This window comes from Platichthys flesus, chromosome 12 (assembly GCF_949316205.1).
Source record: "Platichthys flesus chromosome 12, fPlaFle2.1, whole genome shotgun sequence".
Classification (NCBI taxonomy): Eukaryota; Metazoa; Chordata; class Actinopteri; order Pleuronectiformes; family Pleuronectidae; genus Platichthys; species Platichthys flesus.
Genome location: NC_084956.1, coordinates 8334608 through 8349679, shown reverse-complemented (window position 1 = coordinate 8349679; position 15072 = coordinate 8334608). Strand labels below are relative to the sequence as shown.

The window sequence follows — 15072 nt, the reverse complement described above, 5'->3', positions numbered from 1 at the left end:
ACACGTCAACGCACCTTTTAATCAGGCTGTCAAATCGCTGGCAACTGTTATTCTCTGCTAATCAAGTGTCAGGGAACTTTACGGAGGAATAATTGAGTCTCCGCTGTGATCCTAACTCCCTCTGCCGCCATTATCTTCCTGGAGTTTTTCCCTGTCATACTGTCTGTGGCGATGTCGGGGATCACTGCTTCATATCACCGAGGTAAATATTTGCTCCGTGTGTTGACTTGCATATTGACAGTCGATGTCTCTGTGCTGTTTAGCCAGTGTTTGTGTGCCGCTGGCTCTTTTATTGCTCCCCTGCATGTCTGCATTTCCATCAATTTCATAAACAAAAAACTTGGCAAACAGAAGGAAAAAATCAAAACAAATCCAGACAGGGACAAAGCAAATGTAAATACTTGAATTTCACAGAGCGTGACATGGGTTTTATAGATCCAGATCCTCTCCAAATTAATATTTGGTGGATCTCCCACCACTGGGGTGTAGATGTCCTCCCACGGCTAGAGGCTGAAAAGAGGAAGGAACAAATTCAACCACATAAACAAACCTGTGGACGAAGAGAAGAGTGCGTGGTATTTGGAGTTGAGGTTGTTGTTGAAGGGCGTGTCGAGGTTGGGCTCCGAGTTGCCGCCGCAAAGCATTGTGGGGGTGTTGGGTGTGCAGGAGGGGGAGCTGGGAACGGACAGGCCTCGGAGGTCCGGGTGCAGAGACGAGCCTGATGGTGCAGAAAGAGACGGTGTGGTTCAGACCAAAGTTTCATCAACATACAGGAAAAGCATTTCCATTATTCAGCGAGGTCGGTCAGAGCGAGACAAGAGAAGATGGAGGAGAGTGGATGTTCTTGCACATGTTTCTTTCTATCACACAGCCATAAACATCTGCTCTATTAACAAACAAATGCTGTGAGACCTCTGTGTGTGTGTGGGTGTGTGGCTAGGGCGGCCATGACGTGAGGGACAGCGGATGTTGACAATCAAACGAAAAAGTTCTAGCATTTGTGTTGTGGCTTTGGATGTTGTTATCGTTTTTTGCAGGGAAGTTGGCGCTGTAGCATTTGTGTTATCATTTTTTCATTTGTGGTGTTGCTTTTTGCAGTACTGTCATTGATTTAGCAGTTGTGTTCATTTTACAGTTGTGTTGTGGCATTTGCAGTTATGTTATTGATTTTACAGTTGTGTTGTTGCTTTCGAGCCTATGAGGTGGCGCAGGGACACCTAACAGCCTCCTCTCTCCTTCACGAGCCCACGGCCCCTGTGGGTAGGGTGAGACACGCCTCTGTGGATGAATCTGACGTCTGTCCCGTCTGATCCGTCCCGAGCCGCAACCCCATAACCACCGGGCTCTGGCATCAGGTCTGATATTGGCAGCTCGTCTCCCCTCACAGACCCTGATTCCACAAACAAATTCTGATCTAGCCCGGCCTGGCAGGCACACCACCGCAATGTTGTTTACACATTGTCCTTCAGCTGACCATGACAGAAATACTTCCACACTGTCGGGCTGGTCCGTTTACTTGGCACCAACACACCACCATGTGTTAAACTATCTTGTATTGGTAGTTGACGTCCTATCCCGCAATTGACTTATCCAAATTGACCCTGCGATGAGCGTGGAGAAAACGAAATACTGACATGGACATTCGTGCGGTCTGTTTGTTGGAACAAAGATGTCCACTGCACTTTAGTCTGATGGCTTCTCTCTGGACCACCTCAACCTCTGCGGTCTCAGTTTCAGCGAAACATAAACAAACTATAGAAGCGTTTCATCCTCGCAGTCGGTTTGACGCATCAACAGATGAAGTCAACAGACGTGTGCATGCTCACAGGGCGTCTGCTCATCCGTATCACATTCTCTCCCTTATTTGTTCCCATGTAATTTTAGTACTGGGATTAATTATTTTTCCACCCCCCCCCCCCCCCCCCCCAGAGGCGTCTATTCATTTATTCCTCCTTTACCGACTTAACGTGACCTATGTGGCAGACCGGCTGTTAGCAAACGTCTCGGTCACCTCTAATAAGGCACAATGGATGACCTTCATGTCTATTCATGTGTCCCTTTCATTAAGGCTACCTCTCATCTTCCCATGTATTATGAATTTGCCGCTGCCTGTGCTGCCAGCAGTGAGCATGTGAACGTCTTCAGCTATGCAGCCGCACAGGAGACTTATTTGTGGTCGGGTAGGAGCTTTCAACACTTGCTTATCAAAGAGAATCTAGAGAATTAGGCTCAGCCGCCCATCGGATCGGATTTATTTTCAGTTTGTGTCACATAAAACCTTCATCAGCTGATCCACGACCGGACAATGACAACATCCATCAACCTTCTAATTTGATACAGTCGACTTATCAACTGTTGATTAGCACATGTTGCTGAGTAACATAAGCAGTTATTTGAATCCATGTTTGTCTCCTCTTTGTGAAGAGAAGGCTGATATCAACTCTCCATTAGATTTGTTTTTTGTCTCAATCATAGAAGATGGACGACACGAGAGCTCTCCAGAGGTGAAGCCACAGGGTCTTGATTGGTGGTGTGCTGCTGGAAAGGTCATAACCCCTACCTCCTCCATGTTGGTGGATGAGCCATGTGTAAAACTAAAATATCACCGTACATCAAAAAAGGTTTCCAATGTTGATTTCTGGCATTTGGGGTTTGAAATAGTAATTTAATGCTATAAAAAACTGGTTTTGATTGACAGCTGAGACTGACTCGTTATTGGTGGGGTTGTCAATTTTACTTCTGGATTGGTGAGAAGAAGTGAAGACGTGACGTCCATCTTTATCTCCAGTCTGGTTTACACATGGCTGCTGCCTTCGCTGTTGCTTTAAAATGTGAGCGATGTAACAGAACCATGACAGCACTCCATATTTCTGTTAAACCCTCCAACCTCCATGCGGGTCCTGCTTAAGCCTCTGCTCTACAGCGATCAGTAATCACTCCATCCACTTGGTTAGCTAATCCAAAACTTTGTCAGACTGATTGGTGCAGGGTTCAAGGGTATGATTTAATTAATCCTATTGTAGTCCCTTTCACTTGTTGGTTCAGGATGATTCAGACCATAAAACAAGAGCTGAAAGATGCTAAAACGCTCCATAGAGCCGTGGAGCTGCAGATTGGAGGGTTTATCACACAGAAATCGATCCCTGTCTCATATTCATACAATGATCTGTCACCATAAAGAAATTGTAGACCCAGATGAAACGTGGACATACGTGACTCCTGTCTGCCGGTATTGATTCTCAGTCTCTTATGGATGTCATTAGAAAATCAGCTCTTCTAAGATCACACAAGACAGAACGACCGCGCGAGAGTAGCAGACTCCCATCTGCTCCACTTCACAGGCTCGACAGCACCCGGCCATGACAAACTGTCACCCGCCTCAGTGGCTAAATGCTTCCATGGCAACGCATTGGTGTACGGGGCTGCAGCGAGTGGGCGGAGCAGAGACATCACAAACGCATTCCCCACAGCTGGAGAGGCTGATGAGTCAGAGAACGGCCGTACCCCAACGAATCAAGTGTGGGTGGGTGGGGGGTGCATGTGCAAAAAGAGAGGGACCACGGGTAAAGGGGAGCAGACTGTGGGAGGAAAAAGCTGGGCATCTCAAACCTCCGTGCAATTGCATTTTAATAATGCATATGGAGGGCATCATGAGGAGCAATCACAGGGCCCCCTCCTGATACATACTGCTGGCTGCTGGGAGCCCACGCAAGACAGAAATAACCTCCTCAGCCCTGAGTGACTACATGAAAGAGAGGAGAGGAGCAGCCGCAATCAAGAAGAATGAGTCGGAGGACAGCACGGCAAGGAGACAAATAAAATGGAAACAAACACATTTGTTATCATCTGTGGAGCCTTTCTCAGAAAATGTCCTCTTACGTTAAGAACTTTATAAGAAAAATACCCACAACCTGCTTCGACAGGATCATTGCTGTATTAACCAGAGTCGGAGAATGTCAGATCATTTGGATGAACTGTGTCTGTTAAACAAATCAAAATCACTCGCGTTTGCTTGCTCGCAGTTCAGCTCTGTCTTATGAAAAATAGAGAATTTTTAAAAAGCCCTCAAGTGCAGGACTCTTAAGGACCCATCGAGTTACGCTAAATATTTAAAACTTCCAAACGCGGTGATGTGGTGAGCTTATTGAACTCTCCGCCGAATATGTCTGCATGTACCTCGAATGTTTAAAGTCTCTGAGCGATATCAGAGACTCAAGAGTGTTTTGAAATTCTCCAAACTGTAATTACTGCACGCACAAATAACACGTCCGCAACAGTTAAACAATGACATTATCCGAGGATCTTTGCTGCGGGACAAACCAGAGAACCATGTTTTCTGTACACATCGCAAAAGGCAAATCTTCAGCATGTTTGTATTTCGGCCTGTGATCATCACCGCAGCATTTGCATACTACGCAACACGCTTTGAGTTTCACCTTCACAATAAACAGCCTACAACCACTGCTCGTCATTTAACCCTCATTTCCAGCAGGTCCAGAAACCTGTTTGCCATCTCATCCTCTTTCTTTTGCTAACTTTGACTGTGTGTGCAGGAGCAAGAACCCTCACCGCCACACGTGACCAGCGTCAGGGTGCCAGGAAAGCCGCTGGGATCGAAAAAACGCGCGGACAGAAACTCCGCTCAACCGGAGGCAACAAAGTTAACATTCATTTGCAAACTGTGGGGGAAGAATGAGATATATGAGTTGATAAAGAGTCAGACAGCGGCGCAGGCTGCAAATTCATGACTCCGCTGAGTGGGAATTAATCCTCCAAAGGTCGTTCAAGGATAAGGGACTGCATTACCCTCTGGAAGGAAAGTTACCAAAGACGTCCTCTAAAGATCCGTGCAACATGTTCACTTATTATTAAAAATGTCACTGAATACTGATGCTTATGTAAAGCTAAAGGTTTGTGTTGGTAGTTTTTATTAACAACCTTATTAAATCTAAAATCTAATAAAATAACTTTATTTTTAATATGCATGTTGTTATGGTGAGTGTATTGAGTATTAAAAAAAAAAAGGATTGCAACTCAGTGTCACCTGACTACAAGGACATCTCAGATTAAAGACTTATTTTTCTGGGGCTTGGTTGTGGGTTTCCTTCAACTCTGTGTCCCTGTTTCCAAGAACAAGGGGAGGATCACACATTGATCTGAAGTGGAATGAAAAGGTGCCGGACATGAAGGAAAGTTAGCTCTCGTTTGTGAGGACAATGTTTGGCCCGAGGGGATAACAGGAAAGGGATCACAGCCCCTTTTTGTGAAAAGACTCCTTATTTATGAATTTGAACTTTTAAAAACCTTTGTACTTTGTTTTGCATTTCAAATTTTATTGGAAATTATAAAACTGGTCTTAGTTTCACACACGACATCATAACATCTGTTTTAAAAAAAAAAATGATGTGAACGTACCTAAAATCCTGAGTTGTGTGACGGTGCCGTGCAAACCGTAGAACATCCAGAGAGGCCTGGAGTTGTCTACACACAACTGCATCCCTGTGCTGATGCCGTTGTGGCTCATCACGACCTCCCCGTCCGAGTTCACCACAAAGCCCAGGATATCTCCACTGTGGAGCGGCACCACCACCCGACACACGGCCCAGAATTCCTTGCGGTCCACCAGGGATTCTGGGTTTGATGGGAGGTCGCTGGGCCTCAGGATGGCCGGGTCACAGGACGTCACCCCGTAAGACAGAGAAGCGGACCGCATGGCGCCGGCTTTCACCTTCACAAACACAGTCTCTGAGCAGCGCATCGGCCGGCTGGTGAACACCAGGGTCCTCTCATCCCCCCGGTGATCCAGCCGCCCGACAGTGTGCTTATCCAGCATGGTGGCATGGACGCCGTGCACCGAGTGGAAGTGCAGATCCGTGTCCAAATGGCCGGGCAGCAGCGAGCACTGCTGCGAGTTCTGAGAGTTTTGGGGCACGTGGCACGAGGCGGAGCTCAAGGGCTGCAGCCGGTCATCTTCCTCATCGTCTTCCTCCAGATGCATCTCCTGGTGCTGCAGGCTCAGGTCGCACAGGCTGATGGAGAGGTGAGGGTCGCCGCCGCTTCGCTGAATCGAGGCCTGGTGGGTGGCTGCAAAAGAGCGAGGACGCAGGAAGTCCGCCGGGACCATCTCACTGTCTGCGGGCAAAAATAAGCACAGGACCGTTATGTAACAGCCTGTTTGTTGTCTTCTAACATAAATATCTCACTCTGAATGAGCAAACAACCTCTTTTTTTATTATCCACTTGTGATTATTATTTGAATAAAATATCTTGAGTTGGAAGATGGCCAAAGCAGCACCTCTTGAAAGTCCAGAGAACCCAATTTTATCCATGTACCCACTTATCATTCCGCGTATTCCCATGTACAACACTGGTTTGTTTTATATTCCCTGCCTGTACGCTGTTCATTCATCATACCTGTCACTGTAAACAAATGGAGGCCTCTGGCTCAGTTTTATAACATATTTATTCTCATGCTCTCTCTATCTCTCTCTCTATCTCTCTCTCTCTCTCCCTTAAGGGCTGCAGTTGAACAATACGAAGAAATACGTCAGGGTTTATATGTTGAGAGACACACCAGGACTTTAAGTGGGGGCTGTAGTGTAGCTGCAGGCCAGAGGCTACGTCACGGTGAAAGGGACGTGACAGCTTTGTGTAACGCTGAGGAAGGAAGAGATGCACACCAAGCCACTGTGAGACGATCAAGCTCAGCTGTGTGTTTTTCTCTTTTCTCATTTTCATATCAAGAACCTATAAGGTGTGGAAATTGAGGCATATCCTGGCTATTAGCTTCCATAAAGAGGCTCTTTCATAAAGCCAGTTTCCAGTCATAGCGTGCAGTGTTTGTGCCGTGTACGGGGGGGGGGGGGGGGGTTCAAAGAGCCGTAATGAGCCGCCATGAGTCCTAGGTGTTTACATAACCCACTGTCTCAGCAGCAGTGACTTTATGTAGTGTATTCTACCTCCGTGCGCTGTCAACATTTTCAGTTACGCGTCTGGATGCTAAAAGCAGCTTTTTTTTCCGATCGTTGAGGAGGAGAGGCATTCTGAAAAGTGGATCAAATGTCGGCTCATGCTGGATAGCGGCCCCCCCCTCACTCCTCAAAAATAGCTCTTCCTATAGGCTAATTCGGCCCACTGTAAAATAGAAAGCACATGGCTGAAAATCATCGTGACAAAAAAAGGAAAACAGAAAGAGAACGTGTGTCCATGCAGCCGGTGGGTACAGATGGATCTGCATCGCGGCACGCTTAGGGACACGCGGCCAAATTTAACACAGCTCTCTAACGCGCGGCTAAAATTAGCCTAATTGGACATTTGAAGAGAGCGAGGAGAGACAGGCCGAGGGATGAGTGACGCCATGGCTGAGCTGTGTGGCTCTCAGCCTCCCTGGGCTCCGGGCTTCCCCTATGGGAAGTGGCTGGAGAGGGTTACAGAGGAGGGAAGGATGAAAAATAGGGTGGGGTGGACACTTGAGGGAAAGGGCATACCTCACAAGCTCCTCTTTATCACACAAAGACAGCACATCTCCGGCCAGCCGCTGATAAACTGCTTGAACTTAATTACTTCCTCAGTCAAGAGTGTTCAGAACCGAGTATAGGGCTCGTATTATTAGCACCCTTATCATCTTCAAGGCAAAGTTAGCCGACTCTGGGATGCAGGAGATAATTTCTATCCTTGCTGCCATTACGTCTTCCTGCGGTTCACAGTTTCTGTTTTGTGAGCGGCGCGGCAGTCAAGACAAGCTGTGTGTAGAAACACAACTTTACAAGTAAATTTATATTTATTGTGAAGGGGGGAAAAAATGAAATAAAAGAAGACAAAACCACGAAAGACAAAAGAAGCGAGCCGAATAAATATGTATGACCTCTTCCTGGGTTTGGTCTCGCAGGAGTCTTGGAAAGAATTTCACACATAAAACATCTGACAAATATGAAAAGCATCAAGTCACCGAGATAACACAGCTTGAAATACACAATTCAATACGTGTTTATGTGACCACACCAACATTCACGACATGTCTGCCGCATTCATGGCATGGTTCCATGCACAAGAGTAAAGAACTGTTCACACAACAAACACACACACGTAGCAGAGATCATTCAATCTGTTTGTATATCATTGAAAACAAGGGGCTGGTGCACCAACAGGTGCTTCTGTATTTCTGTGTTAGCTCTGCTAATTAAAAAACAGGAAATTACAGTTTGATTAATATATATATTCTGCCAATACACAACACCACGGGTTACAGTTAAGACTATGTTAAAAACTATGTTAAGTTTAAACCAAAGATGGATGACAAGACAACTCTCTAAAAGTGAAGCCAAAGCGTCTCAATCGCCCCCCTGGTGGCTGGTTGCAGTACAGGTCGTAAACCCCATCCCCACTATGTGAGCTAGATAAATGGGACCCGAGCCAAACGAAATGGTAAAAGTTCTTAAAAAAAATGCAGAAGTCGCACAGATGTTTATTGAAATGTTCATTTTCCTGCAAAGTTTGGTTTTAATTAGTTATTTGCTTGTATAAAAACAAGATGACTTGATTGAATGCTGAGACTGACTCATGGTTTGTCGAGCATGTCTGTCAGTGGGACCTCGATATCTCGGCTCGATTCCCCGACTCCCACTGGGCAGACTCTGGCTCCGATTGGGCTTGTTCGTATCCAAGATATTTTGGCTTCATTTCTGGACGGTGGGCGGAAGTGGAGTTGCTTCGTCCATCTTTTTAAACAGTCTTTGGTTTGAACAGTAACTAAACTTGAGGTAACTCAAAGTAATTGATGGGGTTAACTTCTGTTACTCTAAGTTGTACGAATACAAACCTAAACCAACAGTGACAGAATGCAGTAAGATGCACTTCAATATCGTGAATAATTTAATCATTTCCACTTAAGTAAGTGACTGTGCAGGTTTTAAGCCACTGACCTGACGCTACACATTCTTACACATACCAGCAAATAATAATCAGCTTGATCTCTTTTTGTAGCCGGGGTGTAAACACTCTTTGTTTAGAAGCTAAACCTTCCAAACTCTTCACTCATTCAAATGTCCCTCACACACAGAGACAATGTCAATGTGCAGCTTTGTGTTTTGTCCCAAATCATGTCAGAAAATTAGGTATAATACCCATTGAATTTTTTTAATAGTTTTAACATTTGGCGACGCTCCAGTGGTTTTTCAATCACAAGCGCTGAACATAGCAGTGATTATGTTCTCCTTTCAAATGTCAAACTTCAAGTCCTTGAGGCTTTTAAATACCAAGGAAAGAGTCTGAATCCCTTTTCCCAGGCATGTAAACAATACAGATGTGATTAACTGCATGGCTGAGACTGCCCTAGTAAAATTAAGTGGTCTTTGAACAGTTCCAGCTATTCAATCTCAAGGGAAAAGCTCCATTTAAATAGAGGAACACATACCAAACTGACACTGTTTAGCGGGGTCAGCGGCTGACCTCCTAGGGCTTCACGCTGGCTTGTTAGTTTGAGCACTGTAGCTGTGAGGATGAAAAAAATAAAAAATAAAATCTGAAATCAAGCTCGCTGAACATTAGGGAGGAATTTCTTGGCTTCACGGAAGTATGAACACGCCCTTTCCAAAACATACACATCCGTGTGGAGCTGTGAGAGGTTGACCTTCTCAGACAAGTTGCAACCAAGATAAACTCTGCTCGTAACCCTGAAGAACCAATTCCAGATATGAGCACAGGAGGATGTCCAGGATACAACTGACAACTGGCATCCTGTTTCACTTTGGACAGATGCCAGAGTGACTAATGTTGACAACTATTGTGTTGTTGTTAAAAAGCAGTTTGTAAAAAAGCAATGTAAAAAAAAAAAGAAGAGCCAGGCTCCACCTCGTCTTCACTTGCATTTTTGGAGAGCACGGCATGTACTAAGATTTAGATCCAAGCCATTCAATTTAATTCAGAGTCGTGACTCCAATACCTTTTTTAGACTTGAACACCTCTCACTCAGACAACGGTGCTGAATAGGCAGGGAGGGTTCAGTTTGTCCCTGGGCCCTGTGGAACAGGATTAGGAAGCTCTTGGGGGTTTACTGAGGCTACAACCTCTATACAAGGTCAGCACCAATTGTGTCTGTGTGTGTATATGTGTGTTTGGAGATTTGCCATCAATATGCACAGGAGGCCTATCCTGGGCTCTGTCGAGAATGAGTGAAGTCATCTGTCATGAGAAAGTAGGCCGCGTGTGTTTGTGAGTGTTTGTGCGTGATTGTGTGTGTGTGGGTGTGTGTCCCAAAAAGGAGAAGGATAAGCCTTCACTTATCATAGGAAGAAAAAAGGCTCCAGGGGAAATCTGCATTGATGAGCTTTTAAGGAGTGGTATCCCGGTCAAGATAATGGCACCAGTATATGAGTGTGAAGCTGCCGGGGCCAAAAGGTGAGAGTGTGCTGTGATATCATTACACAGGAGAAGCTCAACAGTCTGAGTGTCTGAGATGGCATGTGCAACAGGAGACACATAGGTGGAGTATTTGAAAGATCAAGTTGAGTCTCTGGTTCGGTGCCGGATGTTTCTGAGTTTTGGACCGTGATCGTGGAAAGAAATAAAGTGGGACACGCTGAGGTGACAAATGGCAGCAGTGGAGATGACGCCAGGCACCAGGGATGCAGCAAGGACACAGTGTGTCTACAACCGCAGTTAAAAAAAACCTCTGTGCCTCAAAGTTTTTCTTTTAAAACAGCACACACGTTCTCACACCCCCGCTCCGGATATAAACCCTAACCCTCTAAAATGATCATAGTGCAGTGGTTTGTCCCTGTCTTCTAAGAATTCAGGTTATTTACAACTGCAATTATGGTCAATTAATTATTATTAACATAATACAAACCACAAAAAATGCACATGTGCGTATACATCCACATCTATCTTCCCTTCCTCTTTCCTGTTCCTGTTCAGAGGTTAAAAAAAAGAAAAACAACCACAACAGCAAAATAAAACAAAGCAAAAATAAAAATAACTGGCACAAACAGGGAAGTTCGTCACCTGTCACATGAAGTACTCTTGTTAAAAAGCTAGAATAACAAAAGGTAAATGATGATCCTGCAGTTAAGTGCTGGGTCCCAATGAAAGGCAGGTTCTTATGATATGACCAATGAGCTATAACAGCATTGAATTAGGAAAATAAAAGCACCAACAACAACAATGATAAAACAAAAAAATACAAAACAAATCAACCGTAAAAGAAAAGTATGTGTAAGTGCATGTTGGAATAGGGAAAGCAATTATGGTTTAAGAGAAAGGCAATTGCTGCCAGGCTATGTTTTCAATTAATATAATGAGAAAATGACTTTTTCAGCAAGTCACAGATATGTTGATACTAAACGCATCAGAAAAATCTTCAATAACATCGTATTTTATTCCAGTAAAAATATCCAACCTCATGGTATAAAATCCATTTGTTGTGACTGCAGCTTTATTAAACTTCTCTGTGGTTATGTTGGCAAGGCTTGGTTAAACTTATAGGATGATGGTGGTCTGCTTTACTACAGAAAATGTGAACTCAAAATATGTTTACATTTAACCAAAACCACAATATTCAATCCCAAACGTTAAACAGAGTCCACGCCAACCACCTCCTGGTGATTATGTCGCCGTTAATAAATGTAAAGCTTCTTTTATTTAGAAGAAAAAAAGGCCCTAAAGCTGGAGGTGATTTTGTTCCCGGAAAAATGGAATGGGGGAATGAGTTAAATAAAATATGAACGTAAGAGAAAAGGGTTGAGAAGTAGCTGAGTACATTTACATAAGTGTCTCTTGCTTCAGTCTATTCTTTCACTTGGACTGTTTGGACAGTTATGACACTCTTAGTTACACTTGACTTTTAATTTTTGTACTCAAAACATGAGATAAGTTGATTAAAAAAACAAACATCGTGCTGTTAAATTAAAAACCTTTCAAGTGCTCTTAGCTTGTAACCCTCACAAGACAGCGTCTGACGACTGAGCTGTTCGCACTTCCACCAAAGAGAGGGTTTGTCTGTCTGAACTCGCCCGCACGGCTGGTTTCATCTAATTAAGTGGAAGAGGTAAATTTCACAAATAACAGCAGATATTTGAGAAAACCATAAAAACAGAAAAACAGATTCATGTATCAGACCTTTGTTTGCTTCTGCCATTAATCATCTCATGACCCCCTCAGATTTATCTTGTGATGGTGCCTGACTGTACAAACCGGCTACACTACGTAACTATATTAAATGTTACAATACCACTTACACATTAAGGTATCAGTAACATTCCCATAAAGTCGTATTAGCAGTCGTATAGTGGACGTTATACTGTGAAATTACTACCTCGTCTGTTTGGCCAGTAACACTGATCTCAAACACATTTCAACAATTATGGATTAAGCTCTTTGTTTTGGTCAAAGAGAAGCTCTGTGTAAACTACACACTAACACACATGCAATGGACGGAGAGCACACAGTCACGTCCTCACTGGGAAGAGCCTCCGCTCATCTGAGAGTGATTAGCCTCTCTGAAGGCTTCCCCCCTGCACAGCCCGGGCCTGACAGGCTCCATTACGACTTCTATTTTGATTTCTCCCCAAATCTGTTCAATTCCATTTGGGCCGATTAAATCCCAGCTGAGGCACTACAGTCGGTCCGGCGGCATTTATTTTGGTTCAACAAATCAAATAAATTCCAAGCACTGAGATCACTTGAAACGGAGCTCTCGTGAATATAATAGACCCAAATCCCGATGTGGACATGCTGGCAGAAGATGGGTCAAAGGACAGTCCTCCAAAATTTATTGAGTTTATACCAGGCCTCTCATTTCATTGTAACCAAATGTCTGGCAGAATGACCGAACTTCACTTACAATTAGCATCCGAGGGAAAATCAAGACCCTCTAACGTCCAGATTAGCGCATGACAAATTGGCTTTGGCAGTCGGGACGAGGATTCTGGTTAGTTTTTGGTTTAGTTATGGCAGTAAAACCAATTGTTCTGTGCAAAGTGAGTGTGCTGATTAAAACGACAACAATCTTTCTTTTAAATGACCAATGGATCAAATTTAGTGTATACTGGTCGCCCGTAGAGACAACTCCATAGACAATTATCACCCATCCGCAGTTCTGCCTCAGTTTACAGAGCTTTACAGCATCTTTTAACTCATGGCTCTCAGTCACTTCTCATCAGTGTCATTTCCAGCAGCAGCAGGCATCTGTTTACAGTGAAAAAGCTCTCCTGTGAACACAACAGATCATTCAGCAGCTGAAGGGCCGTCAGGAGTTGGTATAAAACCGAAACCAGAGCTAGATGGTGAGTTGATATCGGACCTGGTGTTTACAGCTGGTCATATCAGATTTAACGTCAAAGTGAAAGAGAAAATAAAATACTTTAGCCGCTGTTATCTGACATATTTATGTGGGAGACAGAATCTTTGGGTGGAGTTTAGAGACAGTATGAGAGGAATTTAGATAAAGTCTTACAGGTCGGAATAAATCACTTAAAGTTCTTTAGAATTAGAGATTTAGAATCAGAAATGGAGAAGAAACTTACTGTGGACAATACGAGCTCCTATAAAAACAAAAGCTTTGAGAGAAGTGAATGAAACTTTAGGACTTTCTGAAAAGATGAGGTTTTTACTTGATTTCAGCCCTTAAGTGTACGCCAGCCTAAAAAAATCTGGTTTGATGATGCATAATGATCCTTAAGTTTCCTTAAGTCTGTCATTTTTACTAAATGAATGTGACTGTACTACACAGACACAACAGTGTTCAGCACTAAAATGTCAACAGATGACCTGTGACTGGCTGAATACTAAGGAGCACAGTTACAGCTACAGCAGTAAACATTGTCCTGAAAAGACTCACAAGCGTGAAGCTCAGAGGAAGTGGACAAGGTTATGACAGCCTTAGGCCACAGTCATGTACGGCCGGACGGTTTTTACCCAAAAAAGGTATCAACATGTTCCATCCTGGTCTTCTTAACCTGACAATTTGCTTCAGACTTCAGTTATTTCCAAAAGAAGAGAACTTGGGTCAGGGGCCATAGCCAAATCTTAATGTGACTTTAATCAGGTTTAAAACTCCAGCCTCTTGAAAAACCTTTCATTTGATTTATTGGTGTGACCAGAGCACACAGAGGGAACGTTGAAGGCAAGAGATTGATGCTGTAGTTTAATTCACGATTTCCGGTTAATTCTGCTTAGAGAAATCGCAGAATGTTTACAATATGAAGACATTTAGCATCTCTCTCTGCAATTCTCCCTAACTGCTCTTGGCTGGAAACTGACTTTTGACAGATGACTTTCCATATTGTTATTATCATGCTTTATTGTTTTTGGAAGATTAGGCTGTAAGCAGAATACCAGCAGTTTAACATATCAGTACAACATCTATTTGCAGTACTTCAGGGTAATCAGACCCTTCAGGCCTATCGCTTGTCTTCATCAATCTGAATTACCAGAAGAGTTTAGTTGTGTAGCTTTGTGGAAACAGGGAGGGACGGCACATACAAATAAATATATGGCGTAAAACTGAATTCACTTGTTTTTGACAGTTCACAATCTACATTCTGTTCTTCCCTGTGTGGTACTGAGCTGTTTTGCTCTGGCCACTTGTGTCAGACTGCACCTCTCTGACCTCTCTATATTTAACACCTTTTTTATCCACAAATCAAAACCCCACAAAACTCCACATAATCTATGTTGACAAGTGAAACAATAAGTGAGATCTGTGGCAAGCGAGCGTGAGGTGCGCTGGGTGAACGCGGACCAAAATAGACACAAAGAAAGGAAAGTACTGCACGGCTAGGTTGAGACAATCCGCATGTTTGTGCAGTACAAAGCTTTTCAGCACTTCCACACTATCTCTTCATCTGCTGACAAAACAGGTATGAGTCAGAGGTACGGTGATCTTACACAGATAACTGACAGTTTGAGTTTCAGTTCAAGTAACACAAAGTTCTCGTGCTAACAGGAGCATATAATGGAGTCAAAGTATGAAATACAGTTAAAAAAAATATAGCAAATACACACCATTGAATCTGAAATACGTTGGTATTAGTTTTCTGTGAAGCTGTGCTAAGAGACATGAGTGGTTGAAGCTAA

The 15072-nt window shown here is 43.7% G+C and overlaps 1 protein-coding gene across 1 annotated transcript in view; it reads right to left on the bottom strand.

The window, feature by feature from the left end:
- LOC133966700 (E3 ubiquitin-protein ligase NEURL1-like) overlaps positions 1-15072 on the bottom strand; it is a 32637-nt gene that overhangs the window by 4323 nt on the left and 13242 nt on the right. Inside the window, exons 4-5 of the mRNA XM_062401724.1 lie at positions 5416-6132; positions 551-718 (exon numbers count right to left, since the gene is read on the bottom strand). Of these exons, the coding sequence (XP_062257708.1) occupies positions 551-718; positions 5416-6132 (885 nt within the window). The remainder of the gene's footprint in view (positions 1-550; positions 719-5415; positions 6133-15072) is intronic.